Source organism: Neovison vison, chromosome 3 (assembly GCF_020171115.1).
Source record: "Neovison vison isolate M4711 chromosome 3, ASM_NN_V1, whole genome shotgun sequence".
NCBI lineage: Eukaryota > Metazoa > Chordata > Mammalia > Carnivora > Mustelidae > Neogale > Neogale vison.
Genome location: NC_058093.1, coordinates 11,410,675 through 11,430,784, shown reverse-complemented (window position 1 = coordinate 11,430,784; position 20,110 = coordinate 11,410,675). Strand labels below are relative to the sequence as shown.

Genomic DNA, 20,110 nt, shown 5'->3' with positions numbered 1-20,110 from the left:
TTCCCCTTCTTCTTCTCCTTCTCCTTCTTTTTCTTCTTCTTTTTTAAATGACAGTGCCACTTTTGAAGAATACCGATACATCATTTTGCTAAACATCTCTCAGTTTGGGTTTGTCCTGATTCAGCTGAGATTAGGCACTTTTGGCAAGACTCCTGCAGATGCTGGGCTGTGTTTTTTGCGGTGCCTCATACCACAGGCTTCATGATGTGCATATGTTATCACTGGTGATGCTGCCCTTAATCCCTTGGCCAGGGTGGTTTCTTCTTTGTACTTTAACCCTGATGGCTAATTATTATCTGCTATTTCTGACAAATAACAAGGTGACAGATCATGGAATGTGGAGCTGGAAAGGAAACTTAAAGGCCATCTTTTGTAAACCCCTCCTTTTACAGTTAGATTCCAGAAGCCGTAAGAGGGTAACCATCGCCTAAACGTAACCAGTCACTTAACGTCAGAGCAGGAACTTGGGTTTCAGGTCTCCAATCTGAATTCTCTGGGCTTCCCGGATGTAATTCACTTAGCCTCAGTTTTACCATACTCGAAAGACGGGACTGACCATGCGAATGTTCCGCTAACCTTTGGTCGCAACTTACAGCCAGCCTACGAGAGAAATGGCAGAGTGGTCTACACCCACGGTTCATGCCGCCTGCTCACAGAGCTGACCAAGCCTGGAAATCAGATAAACTTCTATATCAGCATTTCTGAAACGAGAATAATTCTCCTGGAATTCTCCACATAACACACAGGGAAAAACAACAAAAAACCTACTTGAGATTTTTAACAGAAAAAGGAGATTTGTTTATTAATAATTCATGAGTTCCCATTGAACATGCACGACAGAAACAGTGCTATTCAATAGAGAATACTGTCATCTGTCACTGTTTTATTTGACATTTACACTTTTTTTTTCCTGATACTGCAAAACTTTCTTGGACGGCATGCAAAAATTATATAAATGAAAAAAATCCCAGCGTGGGGACTCTGTGTCTTCTGTGGTGGGTTCGCTCCCAGCTACATACGTGTGTGCTCACGCAGCCGCTTCGCACTTTCTCACGCATTCATTAGCCACCAAACAAGCTAATAAGAGACCCCGTTGAGAAAACAGGGATAAGCATCCCAAATGGGCTGGTGGAAGGATCTCGTGAACAAAAGATGGAGGGCGAGACAGGAAGTGGGGTGGAAGAATGGATTTCCAGAAGGTGAGCCTACAGAGAACGTGGGACGAGCCCTAAGTCGGAGCCAAAGGAACGTGTATTGTGGCTGCGATGAAGAACGCTGACAAACCGACATCGCCATCTCCAATGCAAAATAAAGGTTTAGAAATGGCATCATGGGCGCGCCACTCGTGGGGAACATCGGCCTTTAGAGGAAGAGTGAGTTAGAGTTAGGAGCGCCTTGCGATTTTGTGCTACTGTAAAGCTCTTGACACTCTTTCTGCTCCGTAGGTTAGTTATTATTTATAAAAATCACAGAACCAGCTGATACATTCATAAGCTAATTATTGAAGCAGCTGGGTACACATGGTGCAATATGTCCAAGGCTGTGAAGTATCACAGATTTCTTGGGGCCTGCTGTGGTGGGGGTGCGCCGTTGAAGGCTCCATCCCTTAATCTGATCAGCCAAGCAAACACTTTGTGGGGAAACTAGATTAATAACCCTCTAAATACCATGAATGTGCTTCATCTTCAAAACCCGGTTCCCTTAAACATGCTATTAGCTCATCTCCATCAGGGATTTGAGGAAGTTCTCTGGTGCCCGAAGAACAGGGTCTTGTTGGCTACCTCCCTGTGCCAGAAATTAATTTGGTTTGCTTATGTCTGCACACATGATCACACTTGTGTCTAATCTGCTCCCTAATAGCTTCAAGGTCAGGACCTTGCATGTCAGTGGGCAAATTGAGCACCACACTTCTTAAAGACTGATGGCAGACAGCGCACAGTCCATAACGAGGCCTGTAGTTCGTCCTAAGTGATTGTAATGAGTGCAGATTAGAACAGCGCATATAAATCAAATGCGGCAATGAATGTTGTGCGAGACATTCCGTGTAGCGTAAGTGGAGATACCACTCAGCTGTCACCTGTCCCCTTTCAAGCTGCAGCTTCCCACAATGCAGTTCCCTCCTCAGGCGGAACAGCAGGTGCCGTCCTCCTGAAGGTCTGGGTATCTCAGAACTTCATCTTTTAACAGATGTAGGTTTTTGTTTTTATTTTCTGTCAAATGATGGGTCTCTGTGCTATAGCTTCCCCTGGGAGATGTTAAACATACCTGTTTGGAACATTTGAAAGAGTTCAGTTGGAGACTTACTCAGATCTGTGAAAAGACAGAGAAAGAGGAGCTTATTTTTCCACAGATGGTTTATTTTCCATTTCAAGAATTCTTTCCTTTGTACAGAGAAACCCTTGAGGAAACACTATGGGACTAGGAGATTTTTTTTTTAATATGATTTATTTTCTGATAGCGCTAACACATGGAATTGTCTTCAACCTTCATATATGTTGCACCTTGAAAATCAGCATTTACCTGTCTCTCAACTGACTTGGAAAAAAAAAAATCTATGAAAATACTTGGAAAAACATTTCCAAGCAAATGATTCGATATCTTGTTTTCATTCTTCCTAACCCTCTAACTCTCCCCAGCTCCCAGTTTATTGCAAGAAAAGATCAGGTCTGCGCAAATGTGGCCTCTCACTTGTAAAAACAAGGCAGTGTTGTGTTACAGATTAGTTTATAAATCCCCAGTGGCTTCACAGTTCAGTGCTTACAGCTGCTGCAGATGGGCCTGGGTTTTTGTCTCTTTGCGGTGCTGCAGCCGGCGGTTGAAGGAGAAAATGGAATGATCAGGTTATTAACATGGAGGCCGCGAGGAAGAGGCTGCACAATGACAACAGCTGGTGTTGCTGTCTTGGCTGATGCAGCGGAGATAATCAAATCTTGCCTTTTTTTGGGTAAAGGCAGAAGACACAGTGGAGAGTTAGACAAACAACGGCTTATGATATTATATGGGGTTTTTATAATGCATGTCAGGAACTTTCGCTGGCTTACAGGTTCGGGTACAAAATTTGTGGAGATTTGGGATTTAATTTTTGCAAAGTTATTTGTGTTTATTTAGGCACCTTTTTAGAAAAATTCTGACTCTTTTGCAAGAGGCGTGATGTGGGACAGTTCTTGTTTTTAAAATTAGCGATGGAGCTTGGAAGTGATGGGTTAGAAAGCTACTGGGTAAAATATTTTGACATGAGTCAGTGAGCGATGTTGACAGCATCCTCTGTATTATTTTCATATAATCCATCATTATTTGCATTACATTTTCTTTCTCGTGCAGTTTCGAGCGAGAGAACATCCGGATGCCAGAATTGGGAGACACATTTGCAGGTGTGACCCGGCCAACTGCCTACCTTCCTGCAGGTGTGGCTGTGGCGGGAAGGGGATGGTAGGGGGCCTAGAGCCCAAGGCATTCAGAGATGGAGCAAAAATACGATTTTTTCTTTCTAGCTAAGGTGGTGATTTTATTTTGTGGAGTTACTGATAATTCTAAGACTATTTCCTTTCTAGAGAGTTCAGTGCCATTTACACTCAGACATGTTTTCTTCTTTAGAATTCACTATGTTGTAGTATGTGTATGTTCATTTCCACTTTTTTTCTAGGATGGAAACTATCCAGCTGGGTAATTTTTAAAAACTGTAGCTGAGCAACATGAATTACCTTTTTTTTTTTTTTCCAGAGAATTGGGTAACTGTCACCTTGCTTGAGTGTCTTTTACAAAGGACCTGTAAACTCATTGAGAGTATATTCAGTGGGAAGGGGATAAGGTAATTAACAAGCACGAAGACTCTTGGGCATTGGGGTAACCAGCTCCGTGGTCGCTGGTTGGTTTTTCAGAGTTGTCTGGCTGTTGCGGTGTTCTCCTGGGTCGGGAGGAACAATTGTGACAGAAAACCATGCTACACTGGGACGGCACTGCCCTGCAGTCCAGCCGTTCTCTGCTGCTCTGCATCCTACAGATTAACCCAGGGGACCTTGTCTCTGTCTCTCTTTCCCTAGGGCTGGTTGTGCGAACTGCTCCGCTGGAAGGAGAACCCCAGCCCAGAGAACCGCACGCTCTGGGAGAACCTCTGTACCATCCGCCGCTTCCTGAACCTTCCCCAGCACGAGAGGGATGTGATCTATGAGGAAGAGTCCAGACATCACCACAGTGAGCGCATGCAGCACGTGGTCCAGCTCCCCCCTGAGCCAGTGCAGGTCAGCGTCCCTCCTTCCCCTAACCTGAGCAGGGCGGTTGGTGGCAGCAGCTGTCAAGGGTCAGAGGGGCACAGCACACAACCTCCCACTGAAAGGTGTCTCATGCCGTGTCTCCAAGGACAGAGGACCCTGTTCTCCTAGGGGTGGGGAGTACGAGGTGCGCGCGCGTGTGTTTGTGTCCGCGCATGCCCACGTGGAGAAACATGAGTGAGAAGTGGAATCCGAACGCAGCTGCTTTCCTGAGCGGGTTTTACTTGTGGGACTCTGAAGCCAGAGCACTCGTGGAGAGTTAAATCTCCCAGTCAGAAAACACAGTTCATAGTTCCCAGCATTTTCTAAAGAAAGAACTCCCAAGTAGCTAATAAATTAATCTAAAATCCCTCAAGGAAAGTTTGGCTAGGCTGAGGGACAGAAATAGGCACATGAGCCAGAGAATACCATTGAACTCAACCGAACCTTTGACAGAAATTATGATAGATTCTCAGAATTTTAAGATGAGTGTTTGCTGTTTTGGGTTTCGTCTCCTTTGGAACTCTGTGTTCGTTTGTGTTGCATGTTTTGTTCAGTTAGTATTTGCTCTCTTTGAGAGAAACGGTATTTCTTTCTGAAAACAATTGAGTTTAGCTCCTGAGACTTGCTGCAGTCTAAAAATCAGTGACTTTCAGGAAGAAATATTAACTAGGCTAATACCCCAAATTTTGACCCCTTAGAGTTTGCCCACAAATTTTTGGAGAGCTTTTGAGATTTGTCCTACCGTCCAGTTCCAGCGGTCCCAGCTACCCCCGAAGAGGCCCCTGCAGGGCTCCTGTCTGAGCCTCCTGTGGTGTAGCAAGAGGAAGCAGCAATGCATGCCTGTGTGCATGTGTGTGAAGATGGGAGAGAGGAGGAGGAGAGCGAAGGGAGGGTGGGGTGCCTTCCTTGATCAAGATGTCAGAGGAGAGGCGGTGAAGGACTTGGCAAAATGTTCTACCCTGAGGTTTCCTTGCCTCCTTTCTCTTCGATCTCCCACGCGCCTGGGGGAGCAGCCAGAAGTCAGTGGGTCCGTTCTATCACTTATCATCCAAATACTGACATCTCAGTCCGTGCCTTCATGCTGTCATTGGTCAGTTTCCAAAGTCACAGAGTGAATTGCCCAAATGATTAGACTCATGAGTTCATACAGCTAGAAGCAATCTCTTAAAACAGTCACAGTGAACGGAGAGCAGGTGGGTGGTGACAGGACACCGCTCAGTGTTCAGCCCCTGTTCTGGGCCTGGTCTCGTGGTAGGGGCAGCCCCTTCCCCTGAGGTGAGCCCCAGGGCTTTCCTTTCATGACCCACCTTCCCCCTTCCCGCTCCTGTTCTTTCCTGGCGGGGGCCTCATCCAAACACCAGGACACCTTCCTACAGATAATTAAACAAACATGCTAAGAGCCGTGTTTTTCAGCTTTTGAGATTCGGTAGAAATTAAAGAGGGTGCTAATATAGGTTCATTGACCTTTTCTTTTGGAGGATTCATTGATTTGAAAAATTGAAGGGATACTCCAATTTATTATCTGTATCATTTCATAAAATAAAATACTCTTTAATATCACTAAGTTAACGAAAAGAATAGCCTCAGACAAAAGTTCTCAACTATGAGATCATAGTCAGTCATATGAAAATTCAGTCATGTGAAAAACTGACTGTCACCCTTGCTTCTCTTGTTTTGATGTGAACTAGTCAAAACTTCTGTGTTGAACCAACACAGGCCGAGGACTAGCTTCAGGGAACCACCAACTTTGTATGGACTTCTCATTCAGAGTCCATCTTAGTTCAGCCTAGGTGAAGTGGAAATAGAACGGGAGTGAAAAACTGATTCACTGTGGCCATTTAGAGCATCCAGTTTTTATCATAAGATGATGACAAAGCTGGAAATGTAGGGAAGTTTGAGATGAAATCCTAAAACCATTATAATTAAGGACCTCCCTTCATTTGGGTGATGGTTCCTATATATTTCTTTCTCCAGTTTTTTGTTCATAAGTTCTCATCTCTCTGAGATCCCTATGTTTAGGGAGCTAAGGGGATATTCAATATATAATATTCTAACTGACCAGCTTGAGTAAAGTAAATCAGAGAAGCAGACCGCCAATTGATTTATGAGTTTTATTATCTTTTATGTTGGTATGTCAAAACTAGAGTGTGCTAACAATATTTAATGGCTAAGAAAGAGTCACCCTGTAATTTTCCTTTTTCAGTTTTAAGCACTTCGTGGCTATTAGCATGAACTTCTGATATCACTAAGAGAATTCACTTATTTTATAAAAGGTTATTCCTATCACTCAGGTCTTAGCCAAAGAGTTTACAAATAAGGTAATTTTCTCTACATTGACTTTGCCTTAGACATTGACCTTGATCCCATAACTACTGTGAAATTCTTCAATATGTTACTTATTTATTTATTTTTACATTTTGCCAGTTTCTCAGTGACACTGGTTTGAAATGCTGCATTTGTTTATCAGCAAAACACAAGACTTCGGGTTAATTTTATATTATAGTCACGATATGAAAAATGAAGAAAAATAAATGGGACTAGGTGGCAGAGCTCTTGAGATTGGAGAATGCAGTGGGCACAGCCTCTGCGACTTAGGGATGACTGCATTTTAATAAAAGATCCCAAACTATTAAAAAAATGTCTAATTGTGCGGAAGTTAAGCCACTGGACTCAGGGTTAGGCTTCGTCTGTGCCCTCGTACCAACAAAATTGTAGGGAGATGCAGTTGTTGACATGCTGTAGGAATTAGATGTGGGGTGATACTAGTTTTGTCTAATGAGGCAGAAAATGCGCTGTGGTCTAGTTGCTAAGCAGAAGTGTCATTGATGCTTACGGAGATCTGTTGATACATAGAGCATAGTGAACATCATGCAGACGTCCACTGGACTTGTGCTTACGGAAGGGTGCCATTTACATTTCTTGAAGTCGCTGGGGTATACCGTTCCTGGGTTTTCTTCAACAGTAAAGATACGAGCTGTCATGCTGAACTGTGCACCGGATTGTCTGTTGAATTAGGCCCCATTGATCGTATCACCCTTGCCCCATTAGGTGTTTTCTGTGATGTGAGAAGTCCCTCAGAATCCCAGCCTCTTCCCGTGAGGAAGACGGGACATTTTTCCTGCCATTTGTTGGCAGACAGTTTACATATTGATAGTGTGACATTGCCTGTGGTTGTGTTTCTTTTTCTGAGCCACAGAGGGTTTTAAAAATTTAAGCCCACCCTTCAAAATGAGGAGATCTGACATCCAATCCCAATTTTGTGTAACAGTGCAGAAAATCAGATCTGACCCGCTGGGCCCCATGGCTGGAGCTGACACTCAGGGCTCACCATCCTGTGGCGAGATGGAGCCCCACTGTCCCCCCTGCACATGCGCACACACATCCTGTCCGCGTCATTCCTTCAGACCCTATCATGTCGCTCTGCCCCTGAAAGGCTGCCTTGCCCCTGTGACTCCAGCTCTACACCCCAAGGTGCCTTTGCCCATGATTCTGATTTCTTCCATGGTCCCCATTATGTGCCATTTATTTTTATAATTCTAACACCTAGCAGAAGCTTTTTACACGCTTGCCAAGAAATGCGTGTTTGATGGACTGTCCCGTCAGAGATGAAGCTGGGTTATAGTTGAGACAGAGTTAGGCTGGGGCCACCAAGAGGTGCTGTGAGCCCCAGAGCCCTGTGGTCCTAGAAGAGTGAGGCGTTTCCCCCATGGGAGTCCGGACTCCCCCCCGGTGAGGTCCAGCTGTGCTGTTGTAACTGAGTTGCCTGCTCTCTCCAGTTTTCTCTCCAGGACTTCATCTCTTTAGAAACTGTCACTGAAATCCCTGCTGTGTAGGGATGCGTGGCTGGCCCCATCGAGAGCATGGGACTCTTGATCTCAGGGTGATGAGTTCGAGCCCCAGGGTAGGAATAGAGATTTCTTAAAAAAAAAAAAAAAAAAAATCCCTGTTATGTAGAAGGTAACTTTCCAGGCTGAACACACATTATAAACTAGATCCATCTTTACCATGACCCTCAGTGGGGGTAATACTGCTGTAGGGAGTAAAAATGGATTCTTGGTGAACATAGACATCTTCACTTTATAGTGGTTTGTGGCCTTTCAAAGGGACATGGCACATGAAGAGATATTCAGTATCTCTGGTATTGAGATTTAACGAAGCAGGGGAAATGACTATGGGGGAGGGGGAGGAATGTCTAAAAAGTTTCCTTCAGGGGTTGGTAATGAAAAGAAAAATACTGATATACATATGGTTTTCGTCCTTGTATGGATCCCACAAAGAAGACCAATATAGGTGAGCTGACATGGGAAACTAAAACAGTCCATGAAAAAGATGAAATAATTCCACTTTGTCCTGCCAGAAAGTCAGAGACAAAATTATTTCTCGTGGTTATAGTGATTTTCCCCCCTAGTGGTTATGATGACCCGAGGCCCTGTGGTGAATGGATATCCTCAGCTTAGAATCAAAAACGAGTTAAGTCAGGGTATTCATTATTACCATTTTATAGTTGGAAAGACTGGAGCAGAGACACTGAGCCTTGCTTGAAGCCAGAATCACCAGCTGAATGAAAACACAGGCGTGTTTGGCGTCCAGTGTTTCCTCTGACCACACTCCCCTTTTAATGCAGCGAGAAGAAAGGACATTGCTCATCCCCTGACTAGGTCAGCGAGTGGGGCTGATCGGGGAGCGTTCGCCAAATTGTTCCTGTCTGTGTCGTTTGTGCTTTATTGCTTTATTATATTTCCACCACAGTGTTTCCATGGCTTCTTTCGTAAGTTCAGGAATTCTGAGCTTGCTGCCGTGTGGTTTCCTGACGCGTACTTGTTTTAAAATTCCATGCCATACCCTGAGGAAGAATGTGAGACCTGGCGGGTGGCCGCTGACACCAGCGTCGTCCCTGCGCTCGTCGGGACCGCTGCCCACTCCAGGGAGTTCGAACTACTTTCAAAGCCAACAATTCCCTGTCACTGGGATCAGCCGGTGGTTCTCAACCAGGGGTGGCTTAGCCCTTCGTGAGCTATCTGGCAGTGTCTGCGGACATTTCCAGTTACTATAACTTGGAGGTGCTACTGGTATCTACAGGGCGGGGGCCAGGGGTGCTGCCGTGTGGGCTGCCGTGTCCAGGACAGCCCCCTAAAAAGTGACCTGTCCTTACTTGGGAAAACTTTGAGAGTCCCTGACTGTCCATGAGGAGCCACGCCAGCTCTTTTTCATATTAACATTATGTCATCCTGTGTGTTTTTATTCAACTTGAAGAACATTCTGCATTTGGGCTGTTCTCAGTCAGCTTTCACCATGTTCAGATTTAATTTGTCATTCAGGAATAAAATGGTGTGGAGGTCATTTGCAACCTTCTTTTCTTGTTTTGTTTTTGTTTTTTTTCCTAGAAAAAAGAACATTTCCATCTTGGGACCATTTCTTCCAAAAGAGAGTGGAAAGGTTATTTTCAATGATGCTGTCAGAAAGTTGAAGGAGCTCATTAAGAACACCTGAACTAGCAGATCAGCCATGAGCTGTGGCTTTGTTCTTTTCTAGAGATGTAGACAAGTTGCTTGCTTACCTTTTAAAAGTTTCGTCAAGTTTTGGGAGGGGGGTTTGTTTTGTTTTAATTTGTTTTGTTATTGCAAGACAGGAACTCCAGCTTAATTTTGAGAGATACATTAAGGGAAATTGAGAGTGATAAAACCTCTGAAAATTCAGATGTAGGACTATGAATATGGTTAGGTTTCTCTGAACCTGGAACTGGGAGTTCAGCATTCATGGAAATTCATGGGTTCTTCCTTTCGTTTGCTAACCTTGATGTAACATAGCTCTAACCCATGTCAGATTCCTTCTGGTAGCAAGCTCTTTTTCCCATCATCACCTAATTTATCATTTATATCTTTGTCTATCATATAACTTCTGTTTACTACTCGTGATTTTTATTGGATTATAATCCTTCCCCCTCAAAACCTTGACCTGCCCATGACCTCTGCTCTACTTCAGGACTTCTTTTCTGTGCCTTTATCAAACCCAGCTCCTTTTGCCCACTCTGTATTTACTACTAATTGGAATTTTTATAACAGGGAAACTGACTGGTCCACCTTATCCTTGTGAAGGCGAACTGTCTTGACCTTTAATTGCCAAACAGTAACATGAATGCTTACTTTATTTTATTTTTTGTTTATTTTTCCATTTTATTGTATTTCTTTCTGGTGTTCCAGCATTGAATGCTTACTTGAGAAGGCACTGCATTTTACAAGAAGAGCTCTGTTGGGGGTAATGTCAGGATCAGCTCCGGAGGAAAGGGAAGTAGAAAGCTAACTGGCTATGGACCATCTGTAGGTAACTTATGAATGGGTTACCCTTGGGCCGGAAAGTTAGAGCCTTTTAGTAGATCATGACTCCTATGACCCTGCATTTATCAGGGTAGATGGTTGCAGGAATGATTAACAAATCTCATATACAATTCTTATATCAAAGGAGATTTATATGACTTTTTTAATGTGAAATGCTATAGACATGTAAGGAGTAGGAAACAAATGCCAAAGATTGATTTTAAGTTCTCTAGATACCCAAAGTATTATGCCTTTTTATTTCATGGCCGTTTTTCTTACATTTATCATGTGCTTCCTTCCATGTGTTTAGGCACTGTGCTATAGATACTGATAGAAATTAAACTTAGAATTTTATAGTAACCTGGGTCTGCCTATTTATTTCTTTAAAGTGGGCTCAACAATTTAGTAGGCTTATGATTTTAATAATTAGAGTTAGCTTACTGCTTCTCATTCTTCGTAGGGTTGTCCTAGTGTTTTTGCCAAGCAGAGCTCTCCCTATGAGTGCCCAAACGTTAATAACACACCATGTTCCAAATTAAGTGTTCAGGGTTAGCTTTTGGTTGGAAGTGAACTTTCAAACAGCTGGGTTCCACTTCTTCCAGTCTTTTCCTGCCCTGTGGGAACATAGAGAACCTTGGTTTCTTTGGTAGCTTGCTGTTCTATAATTGCTATGTTTTTTTAAATAATAGCCTAATTTTGATATTTTGCATTTTTGAGAGGCAACACGGTCTCTTTAGCTCATGCTGTCGGTTACTGATACACTCCTCATTTTTTTTTTAGATCCTAAAACTGAATAGAAGGCACTTTGCCTAACGCTGCTGGATAAAGGGAAGCGAAGGGATTAGCTGTGTCATTTCCAATGGTACAAATGCTCCTAGTGGATACAAGTGTCTGCAGGGCCCGGTGCTCAGAAACCACTAAAATCACTAATATAAGTTACTTCCTTTGTGTTTGTTTGTTGAAGTTGTGAGGGCAGGAGGCTTCTCCTTGTACACATTGTTGTAGTCTTTTTCCTTCTGCTGTTATTAAATGAAACGAGGTATAAGACAAAACCTTTAGCACCGTGGCCTTTTCTTTTCTGGTAGGAAAAGAAAACTAAAGATTATATGTTTGAACGTAAAGCTTAGTTATCTTTTTAAAAAATATTGCTGTGAAATTTGTTAGGGGTTGTTTTTGCTAGTCTACTAGCCAACTCAATGTGGTTGTTTTTTCCTCCCTTCTCTTTTCCTTCCTACCCTCGTTTTTTTTTTTTTTTTTAAATTTTCAATAGTCTGAAATGCTTTTTTCTTTTAATCTGAAAGAATGGGAAGGCAATGGCTAATATTTTTTTTTTCTTAAAGATTTTGTTTATTTATTTGATATAGAGAGAGAGATCACAAGTAGGCAGAGAGTGAGGCAGAGAGAGGGGGAAGCAGGCTCCCTGCCAAGCAGAGAGCCCCATGTGGGGCTCGATCCCAGGACCCTGAGATCATGACCAGAGCCGAAGGCAGAGGCTTAACCCACTGAGCCACCCAGGTGCCCCAGCAATGGCTAATTTTGTGAAGGGGCAAACTGTTTGAATACAAGCAGTGTGGAGCAAATGGAAAAAAGAGACAAAACAAATAGATTAAGATAGTGCATTAAATGCAGCCTTTCTCCCCACCCCACAAACAACAACAAACTTAAGCTAATATGAAGACATTTGTGGGTATTGATGTGTCATTGTTCTAATCAAGGGCCTTGTTATACTTCCTCTGTGAAAATACATTCCTTTATACTTGTATAGATATCAAGCCAAGTCTGCCTTTTGGTAAAGTTGATTAAAATTGATTAATAAGACTTTTTAGGCCTCAAGTTACAGACACGATTGAGAAGCTTAGCTATTTATATTCTCGTATTTTCACTTATTTATTCAACAATTATTTGTTTAGCTCTGTCAACATACCAGGTATTAATTCTAGGCACCACGTGTACAACAGTGAAGGAAACATACAAAATTTCACACATATATTGAGCAGTATTTTCCTCCACTCAGAGTTGCATTTTTTTTTTAAAAGATTTTATTTATTTATTTATTTGACAGAGAGATATCACAAGCAGATGGAGAGGCAGGCGCAGAGAGAGAGGGACGCAGGCTCCCTGCTGAGCAGAGAGCCCGATGCGGGACTCGATCCCAGGACCCTGAGATCATGACCTGAGCCGAGGCAGCGGCTTAACCCACTGAGCCACCCAGGCACCCCAGAGTTGCATTTTTTAAAACAGATTTCATTTTCCCTCCGGCTACCTTACCGTAATCTAGAACTCAGACTATGATTTAGTGGAATCTATACGCTCTGTTTCCTACTCTGAAGCTGACTTGGGACGCCATCTCTTTGGTTTTCAAGCTGTTTCTCGAATATACCAGATAATTTCTTTAAAACATGTTGAGCTTCTCAGAGAGATGATATTACCTTTAAAAAATGGCTTTCTGAAAGTATCAAAACAGACTTTCTGAATCTATTCTCTAGAGTCTGAAGTGATCTACACAGTTCTAGAAAGAATTACCTGTGTAGATTACTGATCGAACTGATCGAATGGCATTTTAAAATGTGGTTTTGGTTGAAAGAAAGAAAGAAAGGAAGGAAGGAAAGAAAGAAAGGAAGGAAAGAAAGAAAGAAAGAAAATGGATAATAAGTGTGTCCACTCCACCTTAATTTCTCCCTGACCACACAGACCCTCATTCCACCCCCCCACCCCGGCCATGTTCATTCTCTCCACCCAGGATGACTTCTCCAAGTAGCAACCCTATTCCTTCATGGCGGGTTATAGGCTAATTCATTGTTGTACTTGAACTGAGTCCTTCAGTGAACCTACCTGGCTCACTGGGCATGTGTTGATAAAGCTGTGGTCCTTGGAGGTCAGGTGTCTCTTAACAATGGACTATTGTGACAGAAAAACAAATGCTGTTCTAGGACCATGGAAGCCTGTTTCACATTTTCTCCTTAAATTTTCTCCCAGAGCATTTGTCATTGAAAGGCATTCCTCATCTTCACAGAGGAAACCGGTGTACACATCTTAGAGAGAGACTTCTCCGGTGGATGAAATGCTCTTCATTTGATGGGTCAGAGTGAGGGTACTAACTTGACATCCTTTGATTTGGGCCTAGTCACTCCAACAAGTTCGTAAATCTGGGGGATGGTTGCAGCTGAAACATGGTAGGCAGGGGGCTTGGAAAGCCCAGTCCCAGTTGCCTTCTTAAGAGGTAAGAGGCTTCATGCTGGGAAGCAGAGGGAACTGACAAACTTGACTCACAGATACATCCTCATGCAGCCAGGTTTATGAGATTTTGAACTGTCTGATTAAAAAATATTTCTAGAGAAAGTAAAATATCCAAATGAAAGTTAGGTTTCTTTTAACCTCCTCTTCTTCCTTTTTCACACATGAGTGATACAAATTGTCATGTTCCTTATCAAAACAGTAGCTCTGCCAGTAGCTTCAAGAGCGTGGCTGAAGAGGAGAGGGGGACTGGATCCGCAGAAGGTCTGGGGTGAATTCCAGGGCCACCACTGGACTTGGAGGGCTTGGGTCTTGCAGAGGCCACTTAAGTTTTCTGGAAAACTTCACATCTTCAGGATCATTTGAGGCTTACATGAGAATGTGATTGCGCCTGAGAAATAGTAGTGGTATCTGAGCTTTATGAGTATGAAAAATATTACTCAGTGAAATAATTCTACTCCGAGGAGTTCGGAGTGAAACCAAGGATAGTGTCAGTGTAGAATTCTACAGAAAAATGTGAGAGTGTGCCTTGCCTCTGTTGTGTGCGTGTTATGTACTTGTTTTGGGACAGATTGAGAAACTCTGAGCTGTGTGGTTTTATCTGATCTTTCTACATTTCCAAGCTCTTTTAAAAGTTACTATTATAGAGGAGTGCCCGTGTCAGCTGCTACCCCCCAGAGCCAGGGCAGAAGGACGGCCCTCCGCACCGTGGGGGATGCGAGGGATGCCACCTGGTAAGGGCAGAGGCTGAGGTGTCCCCTGCTCGCTGCGCATCAAAATTATTAAAACAACAACAACAAAAAGCATGCATAAGTTTCTTGAAAGCAAGTGAGACCCTTTTCTTCTCAGCTCTGAATAAAATCCCTCTAGGGTATAAAAAATGCCACTGGATATTATAAAAGTAAATTGGTACTTTTTTTTTAAGCTTAAAAAGGCAGGAAGACCTCTTACCTTCTGTATAATTCCTGTGAGTTCTGCTGTCCTTTATGCAACGCATTAGAATCCTCAGTGCTGTGAGGGTGCCATGCCCTGATGACGTTGGAGTTTCTTTAGCGGAGGGTTCGGAGAGTGTCTGCCACTTCGGCAGCTCTGTACTGGCCTCCGACGGACTCAACACTGGGGAAATAACTGATCTCTGGTCTTGAGTTGCTTGGAGGCCCACTGGCAAATGAGTACAGGCTTTTACAGAGCAGGCTGCATAGTGATGTGTTGAGCAAAGATGTGAAATTTACTAAGATCTCAGCTCACTCTTTCGTGGGTCCTCATAGAGCAAATGATAAGGGGTGGTTTTCGTATAAGCGACTCAGTTCCTGGCATCACTGCCTGGACATCTCCCTCTTTCCCTCATGTGCAAGTAAACAAGAAGGCAAGTATACGTTGAATAGTGTCATTGTAGAAGGGGTTTAGAATCCGCTTTGATTTACCAAAAGCAAAAAGTAAAACACTTGCAAATTTTTCCTGCTGATGGTAACAAACTGTTTGAAGTGCAGGTCACAATAGACGTCTAAGTGATGGCTGCGGTGACTGAAAGCCACAGGGTTAAGAACTTGATAAAAAGTACAACCATTTGATTTTAATTTTGGAAAATGGTGATGTCTTGCTTACATCATGGTAGAAACAAACATAAATGCCTTTTTTTTTTTTAAAGGAAGGCCTTCTAGTTATAGTTTTTTAAAACACACTTAAAATAGATGCTTAGGATTTGCTTAAATTCAAGTGTAGTATGGCATTAAAGTAAAAAGTTCTCAAATACTTAAAATTTTACTGTATGTGTTTGTTACCCTCCCCCCAAAACTTTCTAGTCGCTATTTCAGGAGCTCGATTGTCTCGTAAAGAATAAACCACTACTTTCTGTCTCTATTTTCCAACAACCACTCTGATAAAATAAGAAAAAAAGAAGATACAATAAAGAAAATGGCCCTGAAAGTGACATAGACTCTAGTCACGAGAACTGAGCATGTAACTGTGGATGATGAGTTTTATTCCTTAGTTTCCTTCCACTTTTTGTAAATTGTTATAACATGGGTTGGAGGATCCCGAAGACTCTCTGTAGCTTAAACACTCGTTCTGTGAGTTGGTTTATTTATTTCCAATTCCCATTTGAGTATTTTAATGAAAATGTAGAAAACAAAACCAAGCCACATTGCTTCTGAGAGGTTCAAATGGATGTTGGGAACACAAATTAACAGAAGATGCACACCTTTTATCAGCTCAGAAAGTTCCAGTTGATTTTCTTATGATTCATAGTTATGACAATTGCAAGAGAAAGCCAGCCACTGAGTTTCAAACTGTTGTAACCAAACCTACCTACTGTGGCTTCTCAGCTGTTTCTGTTTAGTGTGGAAATCTAATGTGGCTGAAAACTACCGCTGATTTTTATTAAGTCGAAGTCTGGAACTTCCCCTTGTAATGATAGAAAAGCACACTTTCAATTAAAGGAAAACTGCCAAAGTTCTGAAATTCATTTATTTTATGATTACTCAGTTTAACCCTAGAAATGGGAGATCAAGCAAACTGGATAGATTTGACAGTTCTAAGGTCATAAGTTCAATTTCCTCACAAGTTGTTTCTAGATCTAATTCACTGCAAGTCATACAACCCTTCACCTTTTGATATGGAGTCTTTTGTCGAATTGTGTATCGCATCAGGGTCATCCTAATCACTTTGGGGCTCAGAAAGTGACAGGTAAGTCGGGCCAGGCAAAGGAATTCCAGTGAGCAAGTCTGGGCGGCAGGAGGCGGATGGGTGTCGCGTTCCATAGCAGACTCGGGGTGCGCGGGATAAAACTTAAACTGGCTCACAGGCACTGATTGTTCAATTTTCAGGAATTTTGAAAGGCAGTTGTTAAACCCTCAGTAGAATGGCACTGGTGGGAGTATTCACACTACAAAAATTGCAAATGATCCAATCGGGGCTTTTTTCTCTAGAGAATCAGTTGCTGCACATTTACCAGGCTCAACACTGAAAAGACTCCAGGTAACTTTTTTTCCCAAGCCCTGTGGATATCCATATACTTATTTCTTATAAAGACATGCCAGAAACAATTGTAGGAAAGAAAGGTGTTTCTAGAACTGAATGGCTGGTTGGTTGTATGTAGCTCGCCTGATCACCCAGACACAGGAAGTAGTTTATCATTTTTTTTTTTCCAGAAAATAGTTCATTTAAGCAGTCCTTGTTTCTACTCTCTCCCCTTCATACTCTTCCTTAGTTTAAATTTATTTTTTCGTATTCAAGGAAGCTTATTTTTCTTCGTGAATATATAATAGTTGAGACTAACTGGAGTATCTCGTTAGACTCATTTTGCAGAATCCAAACCACGCAGCACAATGAATCCCTAGTCTGATTTCCTGGTGCTGAACACCCTACAGGTTTGAGGTAGGAAAAAGGACAAGTTACTTTAACATGGTTACTTTCTTAGCGATGATAAACTGAACCCTTTATTTCACAGTAAGAAGTCACTTGTTTTTTTAAAAGGTATTCTAATCTCAGGGAGCAAAAATCTATGACGTGTATTCCTAAAGAAATACTTGTGGCTATGGAGAGATCTTCTTATTTCTTTTGTGATCTAAATGAACAGAATATGCTGACGTGAGCACATACTATATAGATACGATGTCTAAATGCAAATGATTTTTCAAATAAAGTTTTCCTCATTTTAGTTTTTGGACAATTCATGTCAACAGTGTACTCAATAGTGTGGTAATGGAGAGTCGAAAGGGATTGTGGGCCGTTGTCACTATTTCCACGTAAGGCACGACTGAAGGATATCCTTCTGAGAGAAATCCTCATTGGAGCTTGTGCATGGGACACGAAAGCCTCGCAAAGAGGTAGAACTGAAACACTTAAACGGGTGTGCTGTACGTTAATACAGCACTTACTTAGTAATGAGAGGAGAGAAGCAAATGGATGAATTCTTTGGCTTGTAAAACATACTCTGGATCAGATGCGCTGGTGTGCGCTATCTGTCGATGACTCTTTGCTGTATCTTCACATTAGAGCGACTGATATACCAGGGGAGAAGTTTTCTTGCCATTTTATTTGCAAGGAACGAACCCATTTCTTTCGAGCTCCCAGAACAGACACATTAGAAGTAGCATGCTGTGCTGGGATGATCTCTACACACTTGTGTATATGAAGCAGGGCTGTGTAGGACACTGTCAACATGCACGGGCATCTGTGTTCTGTGTCGCCGTGACTTATAGAATGTGTGTGGACTGAGCTCCCATCTTATGCCGTCCTCATCTGCATTTGCAGCATTTCAAAGACTAGTCTGAAACATCTTGGCACAGATGGGAAAAGCAGAGTTGCTTTATAAGCTCCAGAACTACAAAGACACAGATCTAACATATGATATTAATCAATAGCTTGGATTGGGGAGGGGGCGCCGGGGGTAAAAAATTAGATTATTTATTTAGAAAGTTGAAAGTCTTCATTTGTGATCATTACTCTGTTCTTGAAAGGAAATAGGTGCTGGGTTTTGTGTTTTGTTTTTTTCTCCTATCCTCACGTTTCCCTTCTCCCCCTTCCTCATGTTTTGAATTAAAATCTAAAGACGGCTGAGAGAGTGTATATAAAACTGCGAGAAGGATGTGGTAAATCATGGCAGGGGGCTGGGATCTCACAGACATGGTGGTGTCAGGAACTAAAGACCAAAGGCGAATCCTCGGCTTCCAATGGATTTACTTGAAATCCCTCACCTTGTAGCGTATCATGGATAATAGCATATCATGGATAATTACATTTTTACAAACGGTAGAGAAAATCATTTTGACACACACATAGTATTTTCCAGCCAGACCAGCTTTTCAATCTTTTACAGCTTTCATGCATTAAGGCTCATATTTTCTTTGTTTATTTTTAAAATATTATCATTAATAATAGGTTGGTCCTGCGGTCAGGCTCCGAGTAGAAGACACCGAGGAAGACCCCTTTTCCCCTATTGCCCCAAGCCAAACATTTGATACCTTTTCCTTTGTAGAAGTTTGTGCTACTCATGTTTTTCATTAAGAAAGTTATGGCAACCAAATTTTCATGGAGATTTTTAGGAGCTTTGGTCATTTTTCAGCTTATTGCTATGTGTAATAGAATGAATTATGTTTAGTGACAAATCACTGAAAGGAAGAAAAAAAAAAACACGGAAAAAAAGTCATAGAAGAAATACTGTCATCGATTTCTTTGCCGCTGCTCTGCAGTAGAGTGGATTCTGACGGGGTAACCCCGGAAAAGCTCGTCCCTCTTAACCACTCGGCTGCATCAAAATTCCAGAGCCCAGAAAAAATTGGGGGACAATATTTTCTTAACCCTTTCTGATCAAGTGTGGTATTTCATTTTGAAAATGAAGTTAATTCCCCCGAGGCCTTTGAAACTTTAATAATACACAATAAATAAAAATCATATCTAATAACTCAATGGTTTCATTTGGCACCATCATCATCTCCTAGATGTACGGCAACCACGGAAACATAAATACTCACAGGCCTCGAGCGCCCAGTTTCTATTTGCTAAATAAACTTGGCTTGCTCTAAATTCCTCTGTGTGCAGTCATTAATACAATCCACTTTGACAGCATTTAATTAAAGTGCTTTTCTCTATTAAATTCATTAAAAGTCCCCCCCCCCTCGCCCCCGTGTATAACTGCTTTCCAGATGCTGAGTGGCAGGGACCTATGAGCCCCACTTTAAATAACTTCTCATTTCTCTTTGTAAAGTGTTTATTACATTCAATTTAGAAACTGTTAAATATGGCTTAGAAAGAAAGTCAGATTCTAGGACATGGTCGCCATCCCTTTAGCAGTTCTTTGAAAAATAAATGTTAGCTTAACGCATCTGAATAAGCATTTATTATCTCAATATTTTTCTTATAGTCTGTCAACGCTCCAAGGCGTTTAAGCTGGGACGTAATAAAGATACGATTTTCCTATCAGGGTTGGGGAATTTGCATGAGTTCTAAGCAGGTACTTGGCTTCAGTATCTTTGCCTGCAGATTCAGGGGGAGTGAGCGTAACACTCCAGTATTAATAGATTATTGACAGTTTAATGTCTTGGCACCTACTTAGCCCATGCAGTATAATAACCAGGAAGCTGTCTGATATGAAAGCAGTCAATACCATTTTCAATCAAAACCTTTCAGTTAATTGCTGGTTGACCTTAGAGATTTCCTTTAGGCAGTGCCGTCTGTAGTTTAGACCAAAAGGACCATATTGATTTGTAGAGTTTATTCAGAGATGATTATTTAATACCCGTTGCTCCAGTATATGCGGTAAATTTTGCCTTTTCTGGGTCTACCAAATGAATTGTCTTTTTGGCAGTGCTT

At 42.1% G+C, this 20,110-nt stretch overlaps 1 protein-coding gene across 3 annotated transcripts in view; it reads left to right on the top strand.

The window, feature by feature from the left end:
• Nucleotides 1-20,110, top strand: part of SATB2 (SATB homeobox 2) — a 186,202-nt gene that overhangs the window by 148,762 nt on the left and 17,330 nt on the right. For all 3 annotated transcript variants that reach the window (XM_044241236.1, XM_044241237.1, XM_044241235.1), the window contains one exon: nt 4,041-4,238. In XM_044241236.1, coding sequence (XP_044097171.1) covers nt 4,041-4,238 — 198 coding nt within the window. The remainder of the gene's footprint in view (nt 1-4,040; nt 4,239-20,110) is intronic.